We start from the raw sequence: 27,476 nt of genomic DNA on the forward strand, positions 1-27,476 counted from the left end.
GAGTTCAATTTCACCGGCCACACCCAGGCCTGATTACTGCCAGACCTGTTGAATCAAGAAATCACTGAAACAGAACTTGTCTGACAAAGTGAAGCAACACATGATACCACAATCTGAAGAAACAGCTCAGGAACAAAGTCAGTGGCCTCTATCACTCTGGAAAAGATTACAAAGCCATTTCTAAAACTTGGCTCAGTTAAGGTCAGAGTTCATGATTCAACAATAAGAAAGAGACTGGGCAAAACTGTCATCTAAGGGAGAGTTCCAAGGAGAAAAGCACTGCTGACGAAAAAGAACACAAGGGCTCGTCTCACATTTGCCTAAAAACATCTTGATGATCCCCGAGACTTTTGGGAAAACACTCTGTGGAGTGAAGAGACAAAAACAGAACTTTTTGGAAGGTTTGAGTCCCGTTATATCTAGAGTAAAACTACCACAACATTTCATAAAAAGAGCATGATACCAACAGTCAAACATGGTGGTGGTAGTGTGATGGTCTGGGGCTGCTTTGTTCCTTCAGGACCTGAACGACCTGCTGACACTGCTGGATCCATGAATTCTGCTCCTTACCAGAAAATCCTGAAGGAGAAGGTCCGACCATCAGTTCGTACCCTGAAGCTCAAGAGTACTTGGGTTATGAGGAAGGCCAATGAGCTGAAACACACCAGTAAGTCCACCTCTGAATGGCTCAAAAAAGACAAAATGAAAATTTTGGAGTGGCCTAGTCAAAGTCCGGACTTAAATCTGATTGAGATCCTTTGGCATGACCTTAAACAGGCTGTTCATGTTGGAAAACCCTCCAGTGTGGCTGAATTAAAACAATTCTGCGAAGAAGAGTGGGCCAAAATTCCTCCACAGCGATATAAAAGACTCATTCCCAGTTATCACAAATGCTTGATTGCAGTTCTTGCTGCCAAGGGTGGCACAACCAGTTATTAGGTTTAGGGGCCAATTACTTTCTCACACAGGGAAAGTATGTTTGGATAGCTTTCTTTTTTTTTTTTAACCCTTAATAAATGAAATCATTATTTTTAAAACTGCATTTTGTATTTATGCAGGTAAAATTTGTTTGATCTGAAACACGTAAGTGTGACAAATAAAAAAGAATCAGGAAGGGGGCAAATCCTTTTTCACAGCACCGTACTTATAATTGCATTTCTTTGGAAGGTGCACACCAGGTTAGAGCGTGGGTTACATCATAGTTTTAACACAGAAGTATAAACAGTAGAGCCACATCTGGCACACATTACACTTGGTGTTAGCACTGTTCAGACACAGAGCAGCCAAAAGTAGCTTTTTTTCTGATATCTAAGCTTTGTTTTTACAGGTCATTTAAAGGTTGATCAGATGTAATACAAAAGGGGTCCCTGGCTCTTTGTCCTTTCTTATGTCTTTTTTTTGGGGGGGGGGGGGGGGGGGGGGGGGGCTGAAATGATCAATAAATCTAACATGGAACTAACTAAGCATGTGAACAGTGTGTTAATAGGAGCCCAGGAGCTCACGTTTAGCCATCAAAGTTCATGTACCAGAGCGGTTTGTCCATTCTTGGCCCTGACATGTACCAAAGTGCCCTGTGGCAAGACACTGAACCTCATGTTTTTCCCAGTGGCAGGTAAGCATAAACAGTTTGAGTACAGACCACTGTTTGGTCTGAAAAGCTTTCAGAATAACAGAAAAAGTGTTGAAGCTGTCCTTCACTTGTAAAATCAGCATATGTTTGTAGCTTAAATGTCGTCGCTTGTATTGTTATATTGTAGTGAACTGCTCCTGTGTCTACCCTCTGAGTGATGAACCAGTAGTGCGCTCTCTTGATTGACAGTTATTGTGACGCTGCTCCCTCTGCTGGTCAGGATTGCACCCTGCAGTAAATCCACTGCCGCTATTGTACTTGTAACAAAGGAGCAGAGCCAACAAAGCTGAAACACACACAGAGGAAACACAAAGGAAAGCATGCTTCCCTTTGTTATCGCCTCAGCCTGTTATTTTAGAACAAGCACAGTTGTGACATTGCTGCTGCTGTTGACAGTGCAATTTAAACAGACACGGAGTCGGTGTATTAACTGAGCTGGGAACAAATTATTGATATTCAGTTCTGCTTCTGTTAATGCTGTTTTGTAATATAGGTAAAAAAAAAAAAACCTTCTGTTCAGTGGAGACATAAATGTTCTTTGTTTCCTACTCTGGTGCATTTAAAAGAATACAAGAAATCAGCTGAGTTTGTTCATTAAGTTCATTCTGTTCTTTATTTTTTTGTAACGGCGCTTTAACACTGCAATGTTTCTCTGTTGCCAAAATCTTTCTTCTTCTTCTTCTTTCAGCTGCTCCCTTTAGGAGTCGCCGCAGTGGCTCGGCCTCCATCTCACTCTATCCCTCCTCTGTCACATCAGCCCTCTGCACGTCCTCCTTCACTACATCCATGAAGCTCCTTTGAGGTGTTTCCTCTTCCCCTCCTGCCTGGCAGCTCCTTCTTCAACATCCTCCACTATCCCTCCTCTGCACATGTCCAAACCATCTCAGCCTTGACTCTCTAACTTTGTCTTCAAACTGCTCATCCTGAGCTGTCCCTCTGATGTGCTCATTTTTCTGGTTACTCCAATGAAAATTTGAACATCTTCAGCTCAGCCTCCTGTCTTGTTGTCAGTACCACTGTCTCCAAATCCTACACCATAGCAGGTCTCATTACCATCTTGTACACCTTCCCTTTCACTCTTGCTGTTATCCTTCTGTCACAAACCACCCCTGACGCTCGTCTCCACCCACTTCACCCTGCCTGCACTCTCTTCTTCACCTCTCTTGTGCACTGTCCGTTGCTTTGGATGGTTGACTCCATGTATTTAAACTCATCTACCTTCACTACCTCTGCTCCTTGCATGTTCACCTTTCCACCTGTCTCCCCCTCATTCACACACATGTATTCTGTCTCACTTCTACTGACTTTCATCACAGTCATCTGCAAACATCATAGTCCTCGTAGACTCCTGCCTGACCTCATCTGTATACCTGTCCATCACCACTGCAAAAAAGAAAGATCTCAGAGCTGATCCCCAATGTAATCCCACACCCACCTTGAACCTGTCACTCCTACTGCATAGCTTGCCACTATACCACTATCTTGCTGTCCTATATATATGTCCTGCACCAGCTTCACATGCTTCTTTGCCACTTCTGAACTTCCTCATGCAGTACCACAGTCCCTCTCTCAGCACCCTATATGCCTTCTCTAGATCCACAAAGACACAGCGCAACTCCTTCTGACCTTCTCTATACTAAGCTCTATACTTCTCCATCAACACTCTCAAAGCAAACAGGGGGGAGGTTACTCTACTAGTTCCTCTACTAGCCACTAGAGGGTGGTTCCAAAAGTGAGTCGATCCTCAGAGGCTCCCATGTTTAAATGACCAAGTACAGTCACAGCAGAATCTGTCAACTTGCTGTGCAGTACACACCATCCAAGAAGCGTGTGCTTCAGTTATGATGAGTGAAGAATCTTATTTGTCTCTTGATCAGCTGGCCGTACAGTTAATGGCATTAGGTGATAACTTGGCACTCCACCAGCTACATGTGTGGCAACATCTTTTATATACAGTCTGTGAGTTATTTTCCATTCTTAGTTCACAAATTGTTGCTTCTGTAAACCTTTTGCATCCAAACTTGTCAATTTTTTTAATTGTCTTATTGTTTTATCCCTTTGTTGCACAATTCTATGTTTTTGCTCCGTGCTTCACAAGATCATCATTGGCCTTAAATCATCAACCTGCGAGACAAATTTGCCTGGGGAAAGTTCAGCTTCCTGGTGTTAATGCATATTACTGAATTAAGGGTTTGGGCTCTCTGTGACACCTGTCAGTGCAGATAAGGGGTTAAAGCCTATCCTCAGTGCTGTGCACACAAATAAAATGGAAATTATGGGCATATGGCTCTAAATTTCTGAAAATATTCCTCTGCACTAGAGCATCTCATTTTATTCCATGTGTGTCTATTTCCTTTACAGCCAAGCTTGTGATGTGACTTCCACCAAATCTAAGTATTTGCTATATGATGGAAAACATCACTCGTCGTCTGATGGGGCGGATCACATTCTCACGAGTAATCCCGGTCTAATCTGACCATCTATTCCTCAATATCATCTAATCTTTCCAATCCACATTCCTCCTTCTTCTATATCACTGTACCATAATCTATGCAAACGCCTTCCTCCCCCAAACAAACTGCCGTCAGCGCCTGGCAAACTGTGTAAATTGTTGGTAAGACCGTAATCTGCAGCTCTACAGCTCTGACACATCACAGCAGCATGCTGGGTGCTCTTCGCTGTCTGATGGAGGAATACAAAGCACACATGTGCAAGGAGATACAGAAAAATCACATGTATGGATTTTTGGGCAAAAAAGATTCAGTAGCTCAATTCAGGGTTTGTTTGTTTTTAGTAAATAAGTACAATTTCTTTATAAAGCACCTTTCACAGACAAAGTCACAAAGTGCCTGACACCAGGAGAAAATGTATAAAAGCACAACAGTAAAAACAGATAAATGAACTACAAGGTCAAACACATGATTGCCAAACACCTACCGGACCTTTAAAAGCCTCCTCTGAGTCAGTAAAATGAAGGAATGAGGGGAACTCATTCCAGAGTTTTTGAGCCACTCCTACCTCAAAGGCCTGATCTCCATGTGTTTTAAGATGAGTACGAGGCACCTGCAGTAATCTCTCCTCCAAAGACCTAAGGGACTGGCTGGAAGAGTCGGTTGGTAAAAGTTCTGGGACGTACAGACATGCGTTACCATGCAACACTGACTCTAAAGCTAACAGAGCGCCAACAGCGACATTTTAAAATTGGAGAGATATGAGATCTCTTTTTGGAACTGGTTAAAAGATGTGCAGCTACATTTTGGACAGGTTGCAACCTACTTAAAGATGATTTTTTTTAAGACCAGTAAATATAAAGTCACATTAGTTCAAACGGGAAAGGATAAAAGCATGAACACCAGTTCCACCTTAGAAACAACATGCCTTACCTGAGCAATGTTCCTTAGATGAAAAAAAACGAGTCGGCTTCCTGACACGCAGTGTAACGACAGGATGACGCTGTTTTAAAGTTTATTGCAGCTATATGCAATCTATTTGGTCCAGTTTGAAATGTCTCAACTACTGCAGATAAATTCAGGTGTTTACATTTTTATAAAATGTTTTGTGTTATATTAGCAAAAGTTACCGCCATCTATCAAGCTTCACAGAGCTGTAGATGGGGTGACCAGGTCTCAAAAAGCTAAATGTGAGGGTGGGATGTGTGTTTGTGTGGGAAAATATGGGACATGTTACCAGGAGGTCATTTTGATATACAGTACTGTGCATAAGTCTTGAGCCTCCCCTCATTTCTTTAGTCTCTGGAGCCTGAAAAAAAAAAGAGACTAGACTTAAAATTTCTTGAAGACGTTTCACCTCTCATCTGAAAGGCTTCTTCAGTTCTAAAACCAAATGGTGGAGAGTCCCAGGTATTTAAACCCCAGTGGGGGTCGTCCCCTGGAGGTGTTCGTTGACCCACTATTGTTCATATGCATAATCACATGCGCCAAGGTGTGAAAAAGGACCTGGGTCATCACAATCTTCACCCCACTCTATAAATGCTGCATTTCCACTAGTACCTCAGTGCAGCTCAACTCGACTCATCACAGTTTGTAGGCTTTTCCATTAGGTCCTGGTACCAGGTAACAGCGACACCAGAATCAACCATGCCATTTTTAACACCCGACAGCAAGAACCTGGAGGCTCGCAAACCACGGCGAGGCTCGGTCGAATGCCCAGACTGACGGTTTGCAGCAGTAGTTTTGCAACAAGAGAGCCATCTGAAACACACACGCAGCATACATATTTTAATACTTAACAATGATAACCTTCATCCATTAAAACATTATACGGGAGGACTTATGCATTATGACGATAGTAAACTGGCATTAGCTACCATTAGCTTGCCTCTATCTCATCCATTGTTGTGTTGTGTTTTGAGTTGCATACAAATTATGTCACGAGACTACTGCCCGCGTTGCTATATTGACTCCACCCACATTGATGTGGTACTCAATTGTAATGGAAACAAAACAAGACTGTGCAGAGTCATGTCGAGTTGAGTCGAGCCGCGCTGAGTGGATACTAGTGGAAAAGAGGCAAAAGTGACCTATAGAGGTCACATGAAGAAAGGTGTGAGTGGGGGGTTGAAGCACCTGGGAAGGGAGCTCAGGACTGCACTATAAATGGGGGAAAGATGGTGACATAGTCCACCTCCTCTATTCAGTGATGGCTGTTCATAGTAAACATTGATGCTTCTTTTACTCCTCTTTCAAACCATCTGTGTTCCTGGTCCAAAATGTGAACATTGGCATCCTCAAAGAGTACATCTTCATCCTTCAGAAGCAGATGTACTCTCATGTACTGGATGGAGGAAGGACTCACTTGCATGACACAGAATCCAGAGACACTTTATTGTGGCGGCAGATTCAAAACGCGAGAAAGCAAAACAAAGTCTCCCTCCAAGGTTTCCTCTGTACTGGTTTGAAGGATCCGTGGCCACACACAGACACACACTAAAAGTTTCCTCAACTTGAATGTCTCCTGGAACAGGCTGGGTCTGCACAGAAATAAAGGTTAGCATAGTGCCTCTGACCTGAATTCAGTGTGCTGCACCTTGCCACTACAACAGTCTCTCAGTAACTGAGGTGTTTCTCCCATCATAAATAGGCTACCCCTGACGAGCCTTCATCTGCGGCAGGTGTGCGAGTCAGGTGATTTCCCACAAGTGAAGAACCAGCTACATCTTCCATGCAACCAAGACACTCCCACAAACATAGAATGGGACAGGGAGCAGGATAAGAAAAAACAACAAAAACAAACTGGTGGCCAGCCAGGGAGCGCTCCGGGGACCATGACATGTTCAGCTGAGTCTTGTCCTGTCAAGGTGGCTCTTCTATGTTGTGCCATGCATTTGTGAAGAGGCTGTTTGGTTTCTCTAATGTAGCAGTCTGAGCATTCCTCACTGCAGCAACACAGCATACACTGTGTTGCTTAGCTTGTGTTTGGGAGTTTTGTTCTTGGGATGAACCAGTTTTTGACTTTTGTCCTATTCTCTATCAAGATGATCCCACACTGCTTCAATAATGTTGAGGTCCAGGCTGTGGGGAGGCCAATCCATGACATGATAGTGCTTCATTTTGTGTTTTCTATCCAGGAATGCTTTTACTGCATTGGCACTGTGTTTGGGAACACTGTCATGCTGAAAAATGAAGCCATCCAGCAATCAGAGGCTGTCCAGATGGTATTGCATGGTAGATTAAAATCTGAAGATTCTAACTTAGAATCTGTGTTAATAATGAAAACATGTACACGATCGTTCTATTTACCAAAGAAAGAACCCACCTATTCCTTCTCCCCCACGAGTGAAATGTTCGAATGTGGTAGGATTAACATAGCCACATACTGTTGTTGAGTATTACTATTGGATGAACCCAGGAAGAGACTCTAGACCAGGGATCCTCAAATCCAGGCCTCGAGGTCCGATATCCTGCAGCTTTTAGATGTGTCCCTGATCCAACACACCTGAATCAAATGGCTGAATTACCTCCTCAATATGCAGTCAAGTTCTCCAGAGTCCTGCTAATGACTTCTATATTTGACTCAGGTGTGTTCTGAGGAGACTCAAACTGTAACTGTTAGGAACTCCTGCTGTAATGTGATTATACCTACATGCATAACTTGTGTGTGTGTGTGTGCGTGAGCGTATGAGTACAGAAGTGAGAGTGGTAAGCTACCTGTCAGTTTATGGATTTTTGACCACACATACACAGTGAGGATGAGCGAGGATAATCCTCCAGAGCATCCAGGACGCCATCTGCACTGTAGCTTGAAAACCCTTTGAGTTTATGCCCTATTGAACCACTAGACGGCGCTGTGGGTTTGTTTGTTTTTTTTTTTTTTTAAATCTCTCTCCTGCTGCAAGTACCATGAATGATTCTGTTTAGGCTCCATTTACACAGGTTTAGAGACCAGCTTGCAACTACCTTGTAACTATCAGTCACTAGAGAAAAATATGTATTCCCCAACTAATTGGTGGGTGAAATTGGTCAAAAATGTAGTTGTGATTGTTTAGGTTGCTAGCAGACTGCCATACTTGTCTCTAGTTTGTATGGAAGAGGGCAACTTGTCTGCATGCACTCACCAGGTAGCAGTGAAACTCTGAAAAGTGCGACACAAACCAGAGAGAGAGGCCTTTTTTCTTGAAAGCAGAAATTGCACCTTTTGTGTTGGTTGCAGCCGTAAGGAACAACTTTTACTTTGAAGGCAAATGATCTCTGCTTCTGGTTTGCATTACACTTAGTGTCTGCAAACAACTCAGCATTTTCCATGCAAACTATGGGTGGCCGCAGCAATCTGTTAATGACCAAAGCACAGTTGCTGGTGCAGCTCCCCTTTTGTGACTAGTTTAGTTTAACACAGGGACAAGAATGAATCAGACAACAGACCACAGCATTTAGAGCCTAAGCGTGTTTGCAATGCCTAGTTAGGCCTTTAAAGCACAAGAAAATCACTAACATGCACAATTTATATAATGAATACACACATTAAAACACAAAACTCAAACCAACCAAATACCACAGGGAACAAACTACAGCAAATTATTCACGGCTGTATGACTGGTTAATCTTTAAAAACTATTCCAGTTTAATTTTAAAATGATCCCAGTCAGGCTCCAGCTTAAGTTCTGAAGGCAAAGAATTCCACATGATTTCTCCGGGCAACAGCCAGCAACCACTTGCCAACCGGTTGGGGAATACGCATATTTCACTGGTGACTGGAGATTAACCGGAGGAGGTCATCAACCAGTCTCTAGGCCTATGTAACTGCGGTCTAACTAGTCAACTCGATCTTGGACATTGTTGCTGAAATAAACATGGGTTTTACCTTTTGTTTCATAAGACACCAGTAATGGAGTGATTTGGAAGGGAAACTCTTTATCAACACCATTTTTTTGTTAACTGATGAAAACTGTAACTGTTTACTTTCAAACTATGAATGCTAAGTTTGCTAATGTTTCCTGGTTATTGTATTTCTAACCTAATGGTGATGAACTGTGGACGGAGAAACTCCATCTGAATTTTTGTCTGGGGCCCCAACGGACTGTCGAATCACCACTGCTCCTTATACAGATGTTTAATTTTATGAGTGTGTATTTTAAAAGAGAGATGATAATGCAGTTTAGACATTTGATGTCATTTTTAGGAGTTTTCATTCTCTACATTAAGAAAAAAATACCCCAAATCTATATTTTTCTTAGTCCTTTATAATGTAACTTTATTAGTTTTGTTTTCTTTTTCATTACATTTTTAAGCTGTAACCTCTCACTATCTTTAGATTATTTATTTATTTATTTTTGCAAAAATAAATCAATCAATCAAACAAGCTACAATGACTAATACCTTTCTAATTCCAAGTGGGGACAGTAACTACTGCAAGTACCAAAACAAGTAATCATTTCTGGGTATTTCTGTGTTTTTGTGCCATTCCAATACAAATGCAAGGCCCCACAAAGCCTGCTCATCCTCACCTTTTCTTGCTTCAGACAGAAACTAAACAAAAGAGGAGGAAATGAATGGGAGAGATTAGCTGGGCTCCTTTGCTGCTGACAGACAGCTTCTGCAGATCCCTGCTTTGCTGAGTCTCTATTTGCTGGCCTCTATACATAGCCCCACACTGGACTTCATGTCCTCAGCTCAAGCTGCTAATACACACAGACGTAAACACACCCACACACACAGACACAGTGACTCCTGTTAATCTGAAGTTACACTTTCACCCTCGTCCTCCTCCTGTTCACTGCCCTGTGTGGATAATCACCAGCAGAGTTTTGTTTCATGCTTTCTTCCTGGAAATTAAAGATGGTGTTTGTATCCATTTTCTCTACTGTGTTTCCCGCTGGAATAGCGTGGAGGCTGGAGATACTGGTGTCCAGTCATGGATAACAGGTCATTCAGTGATGCGTCATCATGACGTTGTCGTCATCTTCGTGCACGTAGAGCTGCGTCACGACACGGACATGCGAGATCTTCTTCACTGCCTTGTGAAACATTAGCTTCATGTCCTTTGATTGCTTCCTCGGGATGCAAATGCTGGTGCTGAGAGGAGGAGAAGTGTTCAAAGGAGGAATGAGAGAGAATCAGGCAGAAAAAAAAAAGAAAGGAAAGACAAACATATAATTAACGCAAGATGGGAAAATAAAAGACTACTTCTAAGAATGCTGGAATTAGCTTCAGCTATAACTAAATTTTTATAAAAAAGAAAAGATGAAAAGGAATCATTCAAGGAATAGCTCAACATTTTGGGGAAGAAGCTTCTTCTGTTTCTCGCCATGAGTTAGATGATAAAATCACTACCACTCTTCACCAATCTTCACAGACTGGTGAAGAGATGGAACAACTATGCCATGTTTGGGAAGGTTTTCCAGGAGAAATCCTCTTCTCTCTAAAAAGAACATGGCAGCACAGCCTAGGTTTGTAAAGTTTCATCTGAATAAAGCACAAGACTTCTGGAACAATGACAAATGAGACCTTGCTTTGGACAGACGAGACCAAAGAGCAGATGTCTGGACATTATGCACAGTGACATGTTTGGAGGAAACCAAACACAGCATATCAGCACAAACACCTCATACTAACTGTCAAGCAGGGTGGTGGAGGGGTGATGATTTGGGCTCGTTTTGCAGCCACAGGCCCTGGGCACCTTGCAGCCATTGAGCCGACTATATCTGCACATCAACGTGTTCTAGAGTCAAATGTGAGGCCGTCTGTCTGTCAGCTAAAGCTTGGCCCAAATTGGGTCATGCAACAGGACAATGATCCCAAGCACAGCAGAAAATCTACAATAGAAAGGCTGAAAAAAGAAAAGACTCAAGGTGTTGCAACGGCCCAGTCAAAATCCGGATCTCAACCTGTGCTGTGGTGGGACCTCAAAAGAGCTGTGCCGAAACTAATGCTCGCAAACCTCAGTGAACTGAAGCAACGCTGTAAAGAAGAGTGGCCCACAATTCCTCCACTATGATGTGAGGGACTGATAAAGTCAAACAGAACACAATAACTCAAAGTTATTGCTGATAAAGATGTTTCTACAAGCTACTGAATCATGGGGAGGGGCTTAGTTTTTCTCAGGACTGTATAGACTTGTGTGAAAACTTTTTTCATGACTGTACATTTAACCAAAGGAAAAAAAGGGAAATAAACATTGTAAATAACAACTATACAGACATCATAAATCCAAGAAATGTGTTTTCTCAGTATAGTATAGTCAATTCAGAGGTGCAATTAAAACAATGAAGCATCTATACTGCAGACAGGTGTGAAAAAGCACAACTTTTCAGCTGCTGTCGGCACATTGCTACATTGAACAAAAAGCTTGCTTTGGGATTATTTCCCTCTGATGGTGTAAGAACCTTTGACAGATGAAATTTAAAAAATGAAGTTTATGATTAGCTCAAACATTTTGTGTGACAACAGTGATGTGGCGAATGGTCCACGTGACATTTTCTTTCAAAAAAACTTGTAAAGTAGAAGAACTGAGTATTGTCAGTGATGAAAAAGAGGAGTTTTTATTTAATGGACAAAATCCCCACATCTCTCACTTGAACTGCCTTGAGATATTGTTGTTTTTGTTTGCATTTACTTGACTACATGACCCATTTCAAAATCTCACAGGAAATCTTTAGCTTATAACCCACAGCAAGAAACTACAAGTCAGATATGAGTGACGGCAAAAGAAATTTATAGAAGAAATTTACACAATACAAAAAGCCTGCAGACATGAAAGAGTGGTTAAGAAATCCAATGTTTGTATTAATAATTTTCAAATAATAATAATAAAGGGCATATTAATTAGGCCTCAGTCAAGCAGGCGTTACGACCTGTCAGTGACCCCCTGGCAACCACCTGTCACTCGGAAAAAAAATTCACTGGCTGGCAGGTGATTATGGGATGTTGGTTGCTGTTTAAACTGGTTGAAAAAAGGTATACTGCCTTGAAATTGTCCTAATGATTGCTTTGGTTGCTAGCAGGTGGTTGCTGGCAGTTTGTAAAACACTGATTTGTCTGCGAACACCAACTACTCACTAAGTGGTTGTGAACCTGTGAAAGATGAGAAAGTTCCTCATTTTGAAACGTGTAGGTTTCAGAGGTACGGCATAACTTGCATTCAATGCAAACTGCGGGCGACCGTGGTAACCAGCCAGTGACCAAAACGATCACAAGGAGGTTTTCTTTGGAGCACCCTCTTTTTAGCTGATTTCACCCGGCCAGCAACCTCCAGCAACCACTCACCAACTGGTCAGGGAACACTCATTTTTCCCTAGCACCAACAGGTTACCAAGGGGTTGCTGACCAGTCACTAGTCCTGTGTGGCTGAATCCTTAATTTTAAAAAGTTTAAAGAGCCATTGTACCAGAATCCCACTCATATGACAAGCTGCTTCTTGCTGTGTCCAAGATTTATTGCTAAACTTTGAAAAGGCCATGTTGAAGATGCAATTTAATGCAAACAAACCGCATTGAGACAGTTCGTTCCCCAACATATGTTTGCCCAATGATGAGTAACGTTGCCAACCAAGCCAGTAATGTTATACATTTTTTATAATGCATAACATTACCTCAGTTTTTCTTCTTTGCAAGTTGTTCCTGTTGTTGTTTCTCGGCTTTCCGTTTCTTGTACTGGGCTATCTCGGCCATCTGCAGCCCGTGGGCCATTTGTCTGTTGGGACGAAGCGAACACGTGAAGACAGCACAGACACACAAACGCACACATTGTGTAGTCCTGCAATGGCTCGGCTTTCTCTCCAAAGAACAGATTAGCTGACAGGTGGATTTATAGTCGTAGCCACTGCTGAGGTCCACAGCTTTATCCTGTAACGTTAGTGAAGCAGCTTGTCGGTTTCATAATAAAGGCTGAATTTATTGCACAGAGTACAATTTTAGTAAGCAAAGCATACCAAGGCATTACCAACAAACGGACAGTTTTTGCCTTTTAAGTCAATCTTTCATCCAGTTTTTGCATCTAAACCTAACCAAACACTAATGATAGAAAGCAGACTAGTAATTCTGCTTTTTAGTTATTTTATCTTTTTTATTATTGAGATTTTGATGAGGTACCTTAGGAGTAACTGGCATCTAGTTTGGTTCCACCCCTTGAAAAAAAATTTCTTCTGCTGTGGTTGGGCTTTCTGGAGGTTCAGGTTCTCGCAACATATTTTTTTAAAACATGCAGCTGAATTTTTAACAAAGTTGAGGAAGGAATCAAGACTAGAAGATGAGCCTGGAATCACACTGTAGGTAAAAATGAGACCTTTCCACAGCTTTTTTCTGTTTGTCTACATAATAGACATTAAATTGGAGCTGCTGTGCTGTTGAAACTATGATATATCCTATGATAATGATGCTCAGAGTTGGTTAGAGAAAACTATCATGCTCAACAAAAACACATTTATTTGGCTTCAGACTATGACACTTAATTCTTTAACTTCTAATGCATCAGCTGTGGCACGACGTACTTCAAAAGTGCTGCTGTTCGCGGACTTCTAGCAACAAATACTGTAATACCCCTATATGGCTGTGAAATGCAATTTCTGAGCTTTCCAGAACTGTTTGAATTTTTCCAATAGGACAAACAGTCAAAGTTCCTTTGATCACCCCCCTTGGCGGCGATACGCTGTCTTAACCAGCTAGTAAGGGCAGGAAACCTTCGCTTCAGCGGCGCTCGCCCGGTGTTTTAAAGTGGGTGTAAAATTGGTACGGTTGCCATTTGTAATGGAGCCTGAATGTGTTTTTCAGTCCTGAAAAAGTTGCGTGAATAGCTCCTGTACTTAAAAAGTTATGAAGGATCAAAACTGCTGGAAAAAATAACTGAAAATTTCCACAAAATTTCATCACTTATATGTGCCACGACGGTCTGGAAATTGGGCAATATTCCTAGTATGAAGGTAAACTTTTGCATGATTTGATTATTGTACAAAATAAATTCTGATATTAAGTGTGTCAGGTGGGAGGCACCCAAATCCACACACATGTAGGATGGAGAAACCAACAATTTCGGAGAATAATTTTTCAATGTAAGAGCACAAGGCAAGATAAACAAACAAAGACTAAATACAAGACTTTTATTTATTTATTTTTTTAAAAAAGATACATTAAAACATCCTGTAAGTTCCTTTAACTAACTGAGGTCATTCAATCTAATATTTCCAAACAATTTGTATACTTTCCAGAACAAAAATCAGAGCTATTTGGAAAATTTCACTCCTAATTCATTGCATCCTGCTTTAGTTAAAAATAATAATAATAACAGACCCACAAAACGTATGGTAAGGTGTGACCTACACATTTTTAATGCAGTCAGTACTGGGGCATCTACAATGGCTACATGATTTCAAATTTGAACAATAGCATGATGTGGCTATTTTACATTAAAACAAATCTGGGATTTATTTATTTATTTTAGTGGATGGACCAGTGCAGGACTCAGACATTAGACAGTGCTGGGTGCAAAAAGTTTGGGGTAAATTTGGGATATAGAGGAAAAAGAAGAGAGGAAGATAGAAGGAGGAGAAAAGTCACTCATTCCTACCCGGACTTGAGTTCTGGAGGAACAGGCAGAGGTTTAGTAAATCCATCTCTTCCTACGAGCCAGTAGGTCTCCTCTATTCCTTTCCCCTGAGAAATCCATAGAAAGAAACCATGAGAGGCTGTATTTCCTCTTCATTTGATCATAATGATGAAATTATCTGTTGAAGACTTGTACCCGGACTTCTGTCCTTCCTCTCAACTCCAACTTGTAGCCAAGATTTAGGTCATGCAGGACCTTCACTGTACTCTGATGGACGTGGATCCTGTAAGCTGTAACAAACAATTAAGTGGATATTGTAATTTCCTGGTGGCCAAAAGAATAATAATAAGAAAAAATAACAGTGGAGAAACAAAGGAGAAGATTTCAGAGTGCTGCCCACATACTCCAAGTTATCATTAGAAGAAAACATGGTTTCCATTGGTTTAGACTTGAATTGTGTCATTAATGAAGTGACCTTCTGAGTCCAGCTTTTACTTCACAACCAAAGTACACATTCCTGTCTGGCTATTTTCCAGCCCCTGATTTTTCTGTTTATAGGTTAGTAACTTACGCATCCCGCTGGACTCCATACGAGAGGCAGTGGTCACTGTGTCTCCAAACAGACAGTAGCGAGGCATGGTGAGACCCACAACACCTGCTACACATGGACCTACAGCACACACATACAGTTGTGTTTCACTTTTCACAGTTGAGACACCATTTATGTTCTTGAGCTAAAAATGTAAAGATTTAAACTGTTGTGCTGTTTTTAGATGGAACAGTGGTGCAGTGTTTAGCAAGATCACCTCACAGCCAGAGGGTTCCTGGTTTGAACCCACCTGCTGGTTGGGACCTATCTCAAAAGCAGTTCTCATGTTCCCCCTGTGTATGTGTGGGTTCTTGGTTTCCTCCCAAAGTCATGCATTTTATGTTAACTGGCGATTTCAGATTGGCTGTAGGCATTAGCGGTCGTCTGTCTGTGATGAGTAACACTCTGTCTAGGGCAGGGGTGGGCAACTCCAGGCCTCGAGGGCCGGTGTCCTGCAGGTTTTAGATGTGTCCCTGATCCAACACACCTGAATCAAATGGCTGAATTACCTCCTCAGTATGCAGTCAAGTTTTCCAGAGTCCTGCTAATGACTTCTATATGTGATTCAAGTGTGTTGGATCAGGAACACATCTAAAACCTGCAGGACACCCTTGAGGCCTGGAGTTGCCCACCCCTGGTCTAGGGTGTATCCCACCTCCTGCCCTATGATTGCAGGGATAGGCTAAAGTGGTTAAGAAAATGGATGGAAGAATCCTACAAAAGGAGCTTTTTGGTCACCAGTGAGTTTGTGATTTGAGTTTAGACATTTTATTAAAGAAATGACAACTGGGGCATTACAGGAAATGTGGAGAGAGAATTACTTGAAGGAACTACACTCATTGGCCAGGTCATTAGATACACCTTACTTCTACTGGGTTGGACTCCCTTTTGCCTTCAGAACAGCCTTAATTCTTTGTGGCATAGATTCATCAAAGTACTGGAAACATTCTTCAGAGAATTTGGCCCATATTGAAATGATGGCATCACACAGTTGCTGGAGATTTGTTGACTGCACATCCACGATGAAGATCCGCTAACTATGGAGGTAATTTCAGTACAGTGAAGTCATTGTCATGTTCAAGAAACCAGTTTGAGATGATTTTGTGACTCTATGACATGGTGCGTAATCCTGCTGGAAGCAACCATCAGAAGATGGGTACGCTGATACAAGTAGGGTGGAGCCATGCTTTCATGTTGTTTACACAAAATCCGGACCCTGCTATCTGAATGTTGCCTGGTCTCAGCCTCCTCAGACCAGGCAACATTTTTCCTACCTTCTATTGTCCAGTTTTTCTGAGCCCATGTGCATTGTAGCTTCAGTTTCTTGCTCTTAGCTGACAGAAGCAGCACACAGTGTGGTCTTCTGCTGCTGAAACGTTTGACATTGTTGCTGTGTTCACAGACACTCTTCTGCATAACTTGGTTGTAACAAGTGGTTCTTTGAGTTGTTGTTTACTTCCCATCTTTCCCATGAAAGCAGTCTGTCCATTGTCCTCTAATCTCTGACATCAATAAGACATTTTTGACCAGAGAACTGCTGCTCACTGGATATTTTCTCTTCTTCTTCTCTTCTTCTGACCATTCTCTGTAAACCTTAGGGAAAATCCCAGTAGATCAGCATTTTCTGAAATACTGAGACTAGCCCGTCTGGCACCAGCAACCGTGCCACATTCAAAGTCACTTAAATCACCCTTCTTCCCATTCTGGTAAGCACTGTGTTAGATTATTTCAAATTACTTTGTACTTTGTCATGTAACCTCAGGTAATTTTAGTAGTAATAACCCCCTCTTCATACACTGCACTAATACCTTATTACCTGTGTGTAGTCCTATTCGTATTCTCACTGGAACATCAGGCATGTGTCTCATTTTAAAGGTCCCCACAGCACTCAGGATGTCAAGAGCCATGTTGGCTATTTCTACAGCGTGTCGGATGCCGTTAGGGACCGGAACGCCTGATGCCACCATGTAAGCATCACCTATCGTCTCCACCTGGAGCAGATCAGAAAAGAATAAACAACAATGTCATCTAATGAGATTTAATGCCTGAAGCCACAGCACAACTACATAAAAGATCGCCACCTTGTAGACGTCGTGGTTTCCTATAATGGCGTCAAAGAGCGTGTAGAGGTCGTTGAGGAGATCGACCACCTCAATGGGTTCGCTGTTAGCTGAGATGGTGGTGAAGCCAACGATGTCGCTGAAATAGAGCGACACCTGATCAAAATATTCTGGCTTGACTGTCCCGCCCACCTTCAAAGCTTCTGCCACAGACCTGGAGAAAAAAAAAAAAGTGTAATTGTGTCCAGGCAATTAGGAGGAAAGTTCCAGGTAACAAACCATGTGTAAAGGTGTCAGAAAATGCTGGCATCATCCTCCACTTTATGCCAAGTCAAAATAATTACTTACGGAGGCAGCATCTGCGTCAAAAGCTTCTCTGTCTTCTGTTTCTCTATCTCCAGCTCCTCTGTCCGCTCTCTGATGAGCTCCTCCAGGTTAGACGAGTACTGCTCCAGCATCCTCAGCATGGAGTCAATGATGTTGGTTTTCTTCCCCTTGTTGATGTTTTTAAACTGAAAGGAGAACATCACTGCCCTCAAAACCCACTAGAACCCTCAAAGAAACATGGTTTCAAATATATTTTCACAAAGGAAAAGTTTAGATTTTGTAATATTTCTACCTGGTCAAAGATCTCGTCAAAGGGCGGCCTCTTGTCTGGCTGTTCGTTCCAGCACTGTTTCATCAGCTGGATGCACTCCATTGGAGCATAGTCCGGACTGACCACCGGACGACAGAGAGGAGGAGGCTTACGCAGCTTCTCTATTATTTCTAAAATACCAGAGAAATACCAGCTTTTTGTGGGAATGCCAGTATTGGTCAGTCAGTTCATCCAGAATGAATCAACTTTTACAGTGACATGGACATATCGACAGACAATGAATTAATAATGTAGATGATTTTTGTCATACGTTTCAGATCAAACAAGTTTTAATATTAGACAATGATAACCAGAGTAAATACAAAATGCAGTTTTTAAAATGATTTCATTCATTAAGGGAAAAAAAGCTATCCAAACCTACGTGGTCATGTGTGTAAAAGTAATTTCCCCCTAAACCTGCCATCCTTGGCAGCAAGAACTGCAATCAAGTGTTTGTTATAACTGACAATGAGGAATTTTTGCCCACTTTTCTTTGCAGAATTGTTTGAATTCAGCCACACTGGAAGGTTTTTGAGCATGAACATTCTGTTCAAGGTCATGCCAAAACATCTCAATCTGATTTGACTTCAGACCTTGACTAGGCCACTCCAATTCTTAACAGCTTGAAAGTCTTACCACCCTTATTCTTTAACACAGCCTGAATTCTCTTAGAAAAGCTTTTTTGTCATTTCTTTAAGCAGTCTTCAGGAATAGTTTTCCAGGGTTCATCTTTGGATGTTTGCTGCCTTTCGTTCCAATCTCTGTCAAAATGATCCCACACTCCTTTAATAATGTTGAGGTCTAGGCCATGACAGATAGTGTTCCACTGTGTTTTTCTATCCAGGTATGCTTTTACTACAGTGACAGTGTCAGTGAAACTTTTTTTGTGTTCATAATTCCTTCAATTTTTACAAGATCTCCAACACCACTGGCTGAAATGCAGCCAGTGGTGTTGGACAGAGCCTCCACCATGTTTTACAGATGGTTATAGACAGTCACTGTTGTACCTCACTCCTCACCTCATATTGTTGGTATTTTTCATAGATTCAGCTAAAGAAATGGGAACAAATTGTGTTTTTGCAACAGTCTACTAGTAACAAAGTGTCTAAAGATACAATTTAAATTGGTTCTTTGCTAAGTTGTCTGTTATATGTAGACACAACATTGGTTAATCCCTTGAATTATGTGCCTTTTTTTTAAATACTTGAATGATTCAACAACCAAAAAAGCAAAAAACTTTCCTCTGAAAATAGTCAGGTACAAGGACTGGAATGAAAATGAGTGAAAAAGCAGCCAATGTCCGAAGTAAAACTTTGAAAGACCTTCAGAAAGCCTGAAGAACTATTACTCAAGACCACTTTAAAATCTGCAAGAAAGTCTGGCTCCTTGGAAGAAGAATATAAAGCTTTGAGGGGTAATTTTTGCACAAGTACTGTATTATTGGGTAACAGTAAACATACTCTGGACAGTCCTCCTTTCTGACACTTAGAATGACCAAAATTTACCAAATCTTCTTGATTTTTTTAATTCAACAAAGAAAAATAAGATGAGTGGCTGATAGGGCTGTTTTCCTATAGATTTCTATAGGACCCAAAGTCTTTGCAAACACAGGTATCACCTGGTGGCTAAAAGGAAGAATGCAGGTTTAAGGCACTTTTGAATGGCAGGAACTCTGCAACTGCGTCTCTTCTAGGTCTTAAAACCTGTTAAGTAGAGGACTTTCCCCTGAGAGATTAGGCTTTGGATCCTGAATTAGCAGTTAATTATATGTAGAGTTCATATACCTCTACTCATCTGGTGTGAGATGTTTAGAACTGAGAGTCAAGAGCTGCAGGACAGTTGTCTGTTTTCCTCTAGGAAGTTTGCTCTAGATTTCTGCCAACTGCAGCCTTTGAATTGGAGGAACCTGTCCATATGGGAACTTTAAGTTTATCAAGAAGAATTCATGCTGTCTAAATTATACCCTCTGAATATGTACATGTTCACACACAGTGTGAAGCTGTTCTCTTGCCTTTATCGGACAGATCCAACATGCAGAATGGAGGCCCTCTCACCACCACCTCCTGCATGATGATGGCAAAGCTGTACACATCACCCGGTAGGGTCCCGTGTAGTCCTGGCTGACTGCTCCTCAGGATCTCTGGAGCTGTCCAAAGTAACTCTGGAACACATATAAGGGCATTATTTTGGTACTAGCTGATAGGTCTTTGTTCAATTACTCTGCACAATGGATCCCTGATACATAATCTGTCTTACCATCTGTACGTGGTTCAACATAGGGGAACCTTTGAGACTCTAGAACCTCATTGTAGCCATAGTCCGTGACCTTTAAGACAAAACGCCCATCCACTACGCAGTTGCGAGACTTGAGACGGGTGTGAGATACTCCACGGTGATGAAGATACTTCATACCCTTAAAAATGCAGCAATTTTTAAGTTTTAACTATTTCATCGGTCCTGAGCGGTAGATATGTTTTTTGTATACACTTCCAAATTTACTTGTGTTCCTCCCATCCACTCCTGTTCTGCCATTCACCTTAATTAGATCCAGCAACAGAGATGACTTGAACATCCAGTCGAGTTTGACATCTTCATTTAGGAGCAAGTCCTCCAGGCTGCCTCTGGAGCAGAACTCGGTTACAATGGCAAACACGCCACAGTCATGAAAGAAGCCCAGGAAAGGGTTGACATTCTCATGACGCATGTCCTTCATCTGCAGACGGGAAAAAACTTGATTTGACTTTTTTATTTTATTTTTTTAATGACACCCAACACAAGCTTATAAAACTCTGGATTACTACAACACTGTGTTGGTTTTAACTGCAAGTGTGATCAGCTGAAAACCCCATACTGATGTTGTCAGTGGGAGTCAGTGCACCGACATTTTTCCTGGGTCTTGGGTGTACTTGTAGCAATATTTACTTTAATTAAAAATGGCATTATTTAAAGTGAAAAAGATATTTTGTCTCTTGATAATATCACATACCAATTCAAACACATCGCTCGTTTTGGGGCTGATGCTGCCAAATGTCCCATAAGGTAGTCTCTTCAGCCACGCCCAGTCCCCCTAGTGGAGAGAAACCCCAAAGAACGCAAACAATTAGGCATCTTTTCAAGCTAACTGTCAAACCCATGCTACAATCAACAATCAAACCCATGCTACCATATAAAATGAATGCATTCTTTTAATTTTAGTAGTTTTGCATGTCCATGATGAGCCATTGTTAGATGGGTTTCATGGAGCGATCTGTAATTGTTTAATTCCTTTGCAGTTTCTAAACAATTGCACAACAACTCTTAAATGGATGGCCTTGCCTCAAAAATGACAACGTTGGAATTTTCATAGGTGGCTGGAGATTGGGTGGAGATGGTTGAGGCAAGACTGCGCTCAGACATGCTCTTCATGCCACTAGTCCTGCTGTCATCCAGACTCAGCTTCTACAGATGACAAAATTTTCCTACCTTTAGTCAGTTTTAAGTTTAATATCACATAATATTACCAGTTTAGATGAATACAAGAAAATTTTTATTTTTATAGTGGACACAATTAAAATCAGGAGTCTAAGTAGATGTAAGACGGAAGGTAACCTTATTGCTAAGTGATGGGTTTATGAATGTGACATCAGCCAATGTCAGCAAGATCTTGTTGGGACCTCTGACCAGTCGGATCTGATTGATCCGTCGCCTAATCAACAAGAGACAAGGGAGGTTGCTGTAAGTTAATCCTCAAGGCATGAAGAGATCAGAAAAAACAGCTACATGTTAAATTCTTCAGTTTTTACCTGGAAAGTTTTCATTTATACTAATATTCCAGACCTCTGAGGCCTAACAACATGCTTAAACACATCTTTGTACCTGATGCAGTAAATCAGTGGGACAGCACCAATAAAGGCAGCAATCACCCCGAAGAATGCGCTTATGGTAGAGAACAAATCCACTCCTGAAACAGAGGACAGCGATTTATCAAAAAAACAAAAACAAAAAACCCCCGTCTATAGTAAAATGTAAAGTTTAATCAGCTGTATTTAAATTACAAAAGCAAGCATGACATCTGCTTGCTAGAAATCTTCTATTGAAATTAGTTGCAACAAAAGACAAACAGGCTAAGCTGAACACTTTGCTTGCAGAGTCATTCATCATTTTTAAAAGTCTCAGATATAAATGGAAATATTCAGAACACAAATATCAACATTATATACTGTGTACAGATGTGTGCTTGGTCATCACCAAGCAGCAACTTAAAGGGCTGAATAGTAAGGGCCAAAAATTGCAATTCTTTAAATGGCCACTAGTCCCTCATGTTCCCAACTTTACAGCAGAAAAAATCTGATTTTGGTCACTATTAGCTCATTTCCTCCATAGCAATTGTAAGAGGGAGGATTTTCCTGCATAACTCATCCATTTACATTTGATTATGGCTTATATTATGCATTTTTAGGGGTCTGTTGGATGGCAAATAGACTAGCCGTTCCCTCAATCAATTCATGTCAAAGATAGCTCTTCACAATTGTAAGCTAGTGGGTGACGTCAAAGTGGTGAGTACATCCTCACCTCCTGAGCAGATGACTCCTGGAGTAAACCAGCATGAGGCATCTTTCCAGGGTTCATTACCTCGAGGGAAATGGATGTCTTTACCCAAGAAGCGGACCATACCTATCTCCATGTCGATCCTGTCATTAGTCAGTTAGATCAGTAGTTAATTTTGAAAGCAATCTGCACTTGTCCAGCATTTCTTTGACTCTCCTTCCTTCATTCATTTGCTGGTCTCACACAATAAAACACTAATTGTTTGATCTCAGCCCTTACATACTTGTGTGTTGGCTTCAGCTCCCAGGATATTCCGTCTGTGTCTAATATGAGGTAGTCCAGCAGGGCTGCTCCTGAACTGTTGGTTTTGATGGGGTGGCTGAAGCCCTGTAATGTAAATAAGCTATGCATATTTGTTCTTTTTATTAATTAAATACAGACTTTATAAAGCAATCCATTATATTACAGCATTACCTAATGAGAAAAGTAAATTGTTAGTCCTTTTTTTCCACTAAACCATCTTCAGAAACAGATACAGATGGAAAGCAGGGCCACACTCAACAGCAGCAGGGGCACCAGGCACAAATGAATTAGAGCCAACTCTGTGTCTCGTTACCTGGAAGGCTAAGTTGCGGGTGTGTTGTGCCAGATTTCCTCCAGACATCCACTCCTTGGACTCCAAAACCTGATGCACTGCATGAGCCATGAACATAACAGAGTTGTAGATTGTACCAAACAGAGGAGACACCTGCACCACACACAGAGATGCCAACTTCAGCTGTTTCCTTTCGGGTATCTCGTCAACAGAAACACAAAGCTTGTTTACAAAATCTCTCTCTTTCCAAACCTGTTGGGGTTCCAATGTTCTTGCCACCTCTCCCTTCCCCATGGCTTCTTTGTAGGCCTCATAGAATGACACCTGGGGTGAGTCAATAGTGATGGTCAGCATGGCGTCGTAAGCCCGCAGCAGTTTTCCATTCCTCTTCAGAGCTGGGTAGGTCACGTTATGGTAGGGCAGGCTGTAGAGCAGTGTGTCATATGGAACAAACACTAGAGAGCCATCGATCATCTGCATGTCATAGGCCGTCTCCAATAGAAGCCTCTGGACTGTGCCACCGATCAGTGCTGAGTGCATGCAGAGGATCACAACTGGGACAAGAAATGAGACAACTTCAGAACTTGACATTTCTCATCACTGATGATAATCTCTTCACAGAAAAAAACTTAAATGTTTTTCTAATGATAAACATACTTTCACAGTCCAACTTTCTGATTCTAAAGACCATAATTTACTAAATTAACTTCATGAATGGCCTTACGCTAACTAGCAACGGAGCCCATAAATTCACCAGTAAAGTGTAAGGTTACAATGCCAGGGAGCTGAGAACTGTTTTCCTATAGATGTCTATGCAGGTGGAAGTATTTTTACAACCACAATGGTTGCCCTCTGCTGGTCACTAGGTACAGGTTGTTCCTACTAAGCCTGATTGCATAAAGCCGTGATTACACTTTCTGCTAGTCCACTAGGGTCTACTTGTGATGTGAATTTTATTATCAGGTGGTGTGAGGGTCCATGTGGACGTCTGCATTCCTGCCTGCCTGTTGAATTGTCTGCAGAAAACTTATCTCACGATGCACCAACTCATGTAAATGCAGACTTCAAACGAACTTCAAAAAAGTATAACAGGAATGAGTTCTCGGTCACTGGATCGCCAGCTGCCCATGTCCATCTCTGCAGTGGAGTAAATGAATAAAAATGAATACTGACCTCGTATTTCTCTCATCTTGCGGATTTTAGTGAGAGCTCGTCTGATGCCATGGGGTGTGTTCTCCATAAAAGTGACAAGTCTGACTGGCATGCCATGGCTCCTCAAGGCATCAGCCACCTGGACAAGACAGAGAAACATGGCACAGACCAAACTCACAAACTCAAAAATTGATGGTGTTGGGTTTATGAGCAGGCATTTGAAGTCTTGATTTATGAGGATCTAGGCAGCAACTAGAAATCTGTAGCTGTTTTTGAAGTCCAGATGTGAAAACAAGGGAATTCAAACCTTGGAAGCCGTATCCTTCCAGATGTCCTCAGAGGAAGAAATTATGCCAACGTGAGCCCACCTGAAGTAGCTCATGACACTGAGTAGGACCCAAGTAGGTCTTGCCATTGAGCGAGCAAAGGTTGGATGGCTCCGAACATCATCCAACTCATAGCCAACACATCCCCAAGGAAACAATGCCTAGAAGACAAAGCATAGAAGAAAATGGTTTTGTCACAAGAGAAAATAACAGCAAAATATAAGTTTGTCTTCCTGGTGTGTTAAAGACATGTCAATGTGAACATGCATCCCAACCTACTTTATTCCAGCCTTTGCTCAGCATTGAAGCAGCATCACAGTAGCCTGGGTTGGCTGGTCCAATGTAGCCTGAAGCTTTGGTGTGGAAACCCATGAATGCCTCCAGTGCCCTGGATGTCTCACATGGCTCCTGAAGAAAGATATCCAATAATCCACACATTAATATTAAAACAAACCAGTCAGTAGCAAAACTAGGCCAATTAACTTGAAATAAATGTTCTTCAGTTTACTTTCATGCTTTCAGGCTGGCTCCTTGTTTCCAGTCTTTAGGCTATGCTAAATTAACTGGTCTACCAAATTTAAAGTTAAATTAAAGAGAAGTTCTGCACAAATGTTGAGCAATTTCTTTAATATAAGTTTTTCTTTGCCTCTGCATAATTTTTGGATGCTTGTTCCTGGTTTTCTTGCCTTTATTTTCTGCTTACTGCTAGTTAACTATGCTAACAGGTGATCTAACTAGCTATGAGTAATGGATGAAGCATACCTGCAGCACTGCATACTCGAACGTTACAGCGTAGGACAGCGAAGGGTCCTTGTTGATGCGGTTGACGGCGAGCTGTGCCGCCACACTTGGAAGGGCCTTGGCAAAGAGAGGGTCACATCCCCAGGGCCCCACCACCCCAACCCGAAACCAGGCAGCCTGGGCTGGGCAGGTCAGTAAACACACGGAGGCCAGGAGGACAAAGAGGAGCCTCAGGAGGCCACAAAGGGAAAAGGGTGCAAAGGAAGGACAAAGATGAGGAGAGCAGCAGAAACATGGATGTGAGGAGGAAGATGGATGATTGGAAGGAGAAGAGTTAATTAGAGAAGCCAAGAAGGAAAGGCAGACATCAGGAGATGGTTCTGGTGTCTTCTTCCATGTCTGAGGTAAGGAGATGAAGGCACAGCGCTGTTGTTGCATCTCAAGGCTCACAGCCTCCAAGGCTCACAGGAGGGTGGGTGATGAAGGTCTAGAGGTGAAAGTGCTACTTCCCTAAAATTCAAATGAGAGAAAAGAAAGCTGCCTGTCAGCTGACCTCCTTTTCTAAAACAACATTCAGCAATCACCAGGAAAATTGTCAGTATGTATTATTGAATTGCTTTTTGGGGAAATTTGATTCTCAATCTAATTTAGTATCCAGCTGAATTAGCAATGAATCAAACTGAGCTCTGATTGCAGGAAATATTTGTGTTTCATGGCATAATTTTCACCCTTCTCACTCTTTTCTTCACCACCTTGTTTGAGAAAAGGGTGGATTATGGGGGTGTTAGTCCAGGTTTGGTCATCTTATAAATGCAAGATCTTGCATCTAAATTTTGAGTGCATATAGTTCAAACAAGCTGTAAAACTACTGGAATTTGAGAATTTTTTTTTTTTTTTTAAGTTAAAAGATGGATTGAATGAATGAGAAATCAAGTGTTCAGTCACAAGCAGATTTTCTTCCTTTTTGCATTTCACTTGAAGAACTTAATGTGCTATGGTAGTTTTAGCCCGTAGCTTTGTTTTACTGTTTTATTTTAAAAGATCACTTTCTGTTTTTTACTATCTGAAGGATATTAATTTGTTTCACTTGTTTATTGTTTCCAAGTTCTCTTTTTCTTTCAGACCCCATCCTTAAGGTTTGCTTATGCTCCCAGATTTCTGCAGGGAATCTATACTGTACAGTGTACTATATTTACATGAAGCACTACTTTTACTGTCTGAAAGCTGTCATTACTTGGATTTTCATGCAGTTATAACACCTACACCTACAGCTAGTTTGTTTTGCAAACAGTTATTTTTTATATTTTGAGTTTTAATGTAATTTTATCTGAAAGCATGTGGACATTTTTAGCAGCTTTAGACACAGAGACTATTCTCGGGTCAGTTGGGTGCAACAAGATTATCTTGTGTGACCCTGTCATACCTGGAACTGTATGATAATCCTCATATCATATTCTCAACAAGGGTCTGAGCACAAAAATATAAATGCAAGTGACCTGGCCCCAAACCATCTCATATTTCATATCATTATAACAGGCTGAAAGGATTTTGGTACTCAGATTTTGCAGCTTCTCAGTGTGTGTAATGAATATGAATGTGTGACTTTCTCCACTTGGATACTGGTCAAGCTTCCTGAAGGAGAAAGTGCTTGAAACATTTTGAAGAAAAAGCAGCAATTGATTTCTTGCATTTTTTTTTTTTTGCAACTTTACTCTTATCTGAAGCCACCACCTTTTAATCTGATTTTGTTTGCTGAAAGCATGTGAACAGCTGCACGAGCTATTCCTCGTTATGCCCGTGACTGTTTTTATTTTCAGGTGACTTACCATGATTTGATGAGAGAGACACAAGGCAACTCTTCAGCACCAAACTGTCACAGCTATGAGTTGTTCCATCCCAGAATTTACTCTGTAAAGTTGTCCAGTGTTGCTGCATTATGAAGATACACACATAAGCCAGCTGGTGAGTCTTCAGAAGGGTATAGCTTGTGGATTTGTGTGTATGAGATGACCTGGAACAAGCATGTGTATGTGTGTGACCTGCCTTGTCAGATTATATCAAATCCAATCAGAACCTTTTGGAGCTGTAAGGGCCACTGACTGAGAAGGGGAAGAGAAAATAATCATTAGGCTGGAAACATATTTTCATACATGTTAACTGCAATCTGTATCCTCAAAATGTTACAGAACAAGGACAAACTAAGCACTCAGTATAGACAAAAAAAACA

The 27,476-nt window shown here is 41.4% G+C and overlaps 1 protein-coding gene across 2 annotated transcripts; it reads right to left on the bottom strand.

Moving 5' to 3' along the window:
- Positions 1 to 9,046: 9,046 nt before the first annotated feature.
- Positions 9,047 to 27,245, bottom strand: gc2 (guanylyl cyclase 2). 2 transcript variants are annotated; one of them, XM_030753042.1, is made up of 25 exons: positions 27,076 to 27,245; positions 25,271 to 25,759; positions 24,788 to 24,916; positions 24,490 to 24,669; positions 24,204 to 24,321; positions 23,283 to 23,584; positions 23,052 to 23,183; positions 22,719 to 22,822; positions 22,460 to 22,578; positions 21,764 to 21,848; positions 21,497 to 21,593; positions 21,224 to 21,346; positions 20,895 to 20,975; positions 20,445 to 20,621; positions 20,165 to 20,321; positions 19,920 to 20,069; positions 17,891 to 18,039; positions 17,620 to 17,783; positions 17,293 to 17,485; positions 17,028 to 17,202; positions 15,194 to 15,292; positions 14,818 to 14,912; positions 14,644 to 14,729; positions 12,674 to 12,774; positions 10,021 to 10,158 (listed from the first exon to the last, which is right to left on the bottom strand). In XM_030753042.1, the coding sequence occupies exons 2-24, from the start codon at positions 25,685 to 25,687 to the stop codon at positions 12,675 to 12,677; spliced, it is 3,432 nt and encodes a 1,143-aa protein (XP_030608902.1). In that variant the 5' UTR covers positions 25,688 to 25,759; positions 27,076 to 27,245; the 3' UTR covers positions 10,021 to 10,158; position 12,674. The 2 variants fall into 2 exon arrangements, with proteins under 2 accessions (XP_030608901.1, XP_030608902.1); XM_030753041.1 differs by lacking the exon at positions 12,674 to 12,774 and having other exon boundaries at positions 9,047 to 10,158.
- Between the last annotated feature and the right edge of the window lie 231 nt (positions 27,246 to 27,476).

This window comes from Archocentrus centrarchus, chromosome 18 (assembly GCF_007364275.1).
Source record: "Archocentrus centrarchus isolate MPI-CPG fArcCen1 chromosome 18, fArcCen1, whole genome shotgun sequence".
Classification (NCBI taxonomy): domain Eukaryota; kingdom Metazoa; phylum Chordata; class Actinopteri; order Cichliformes; family Cichlidae; genus Archocentrus; species Archocentrus centrarchus.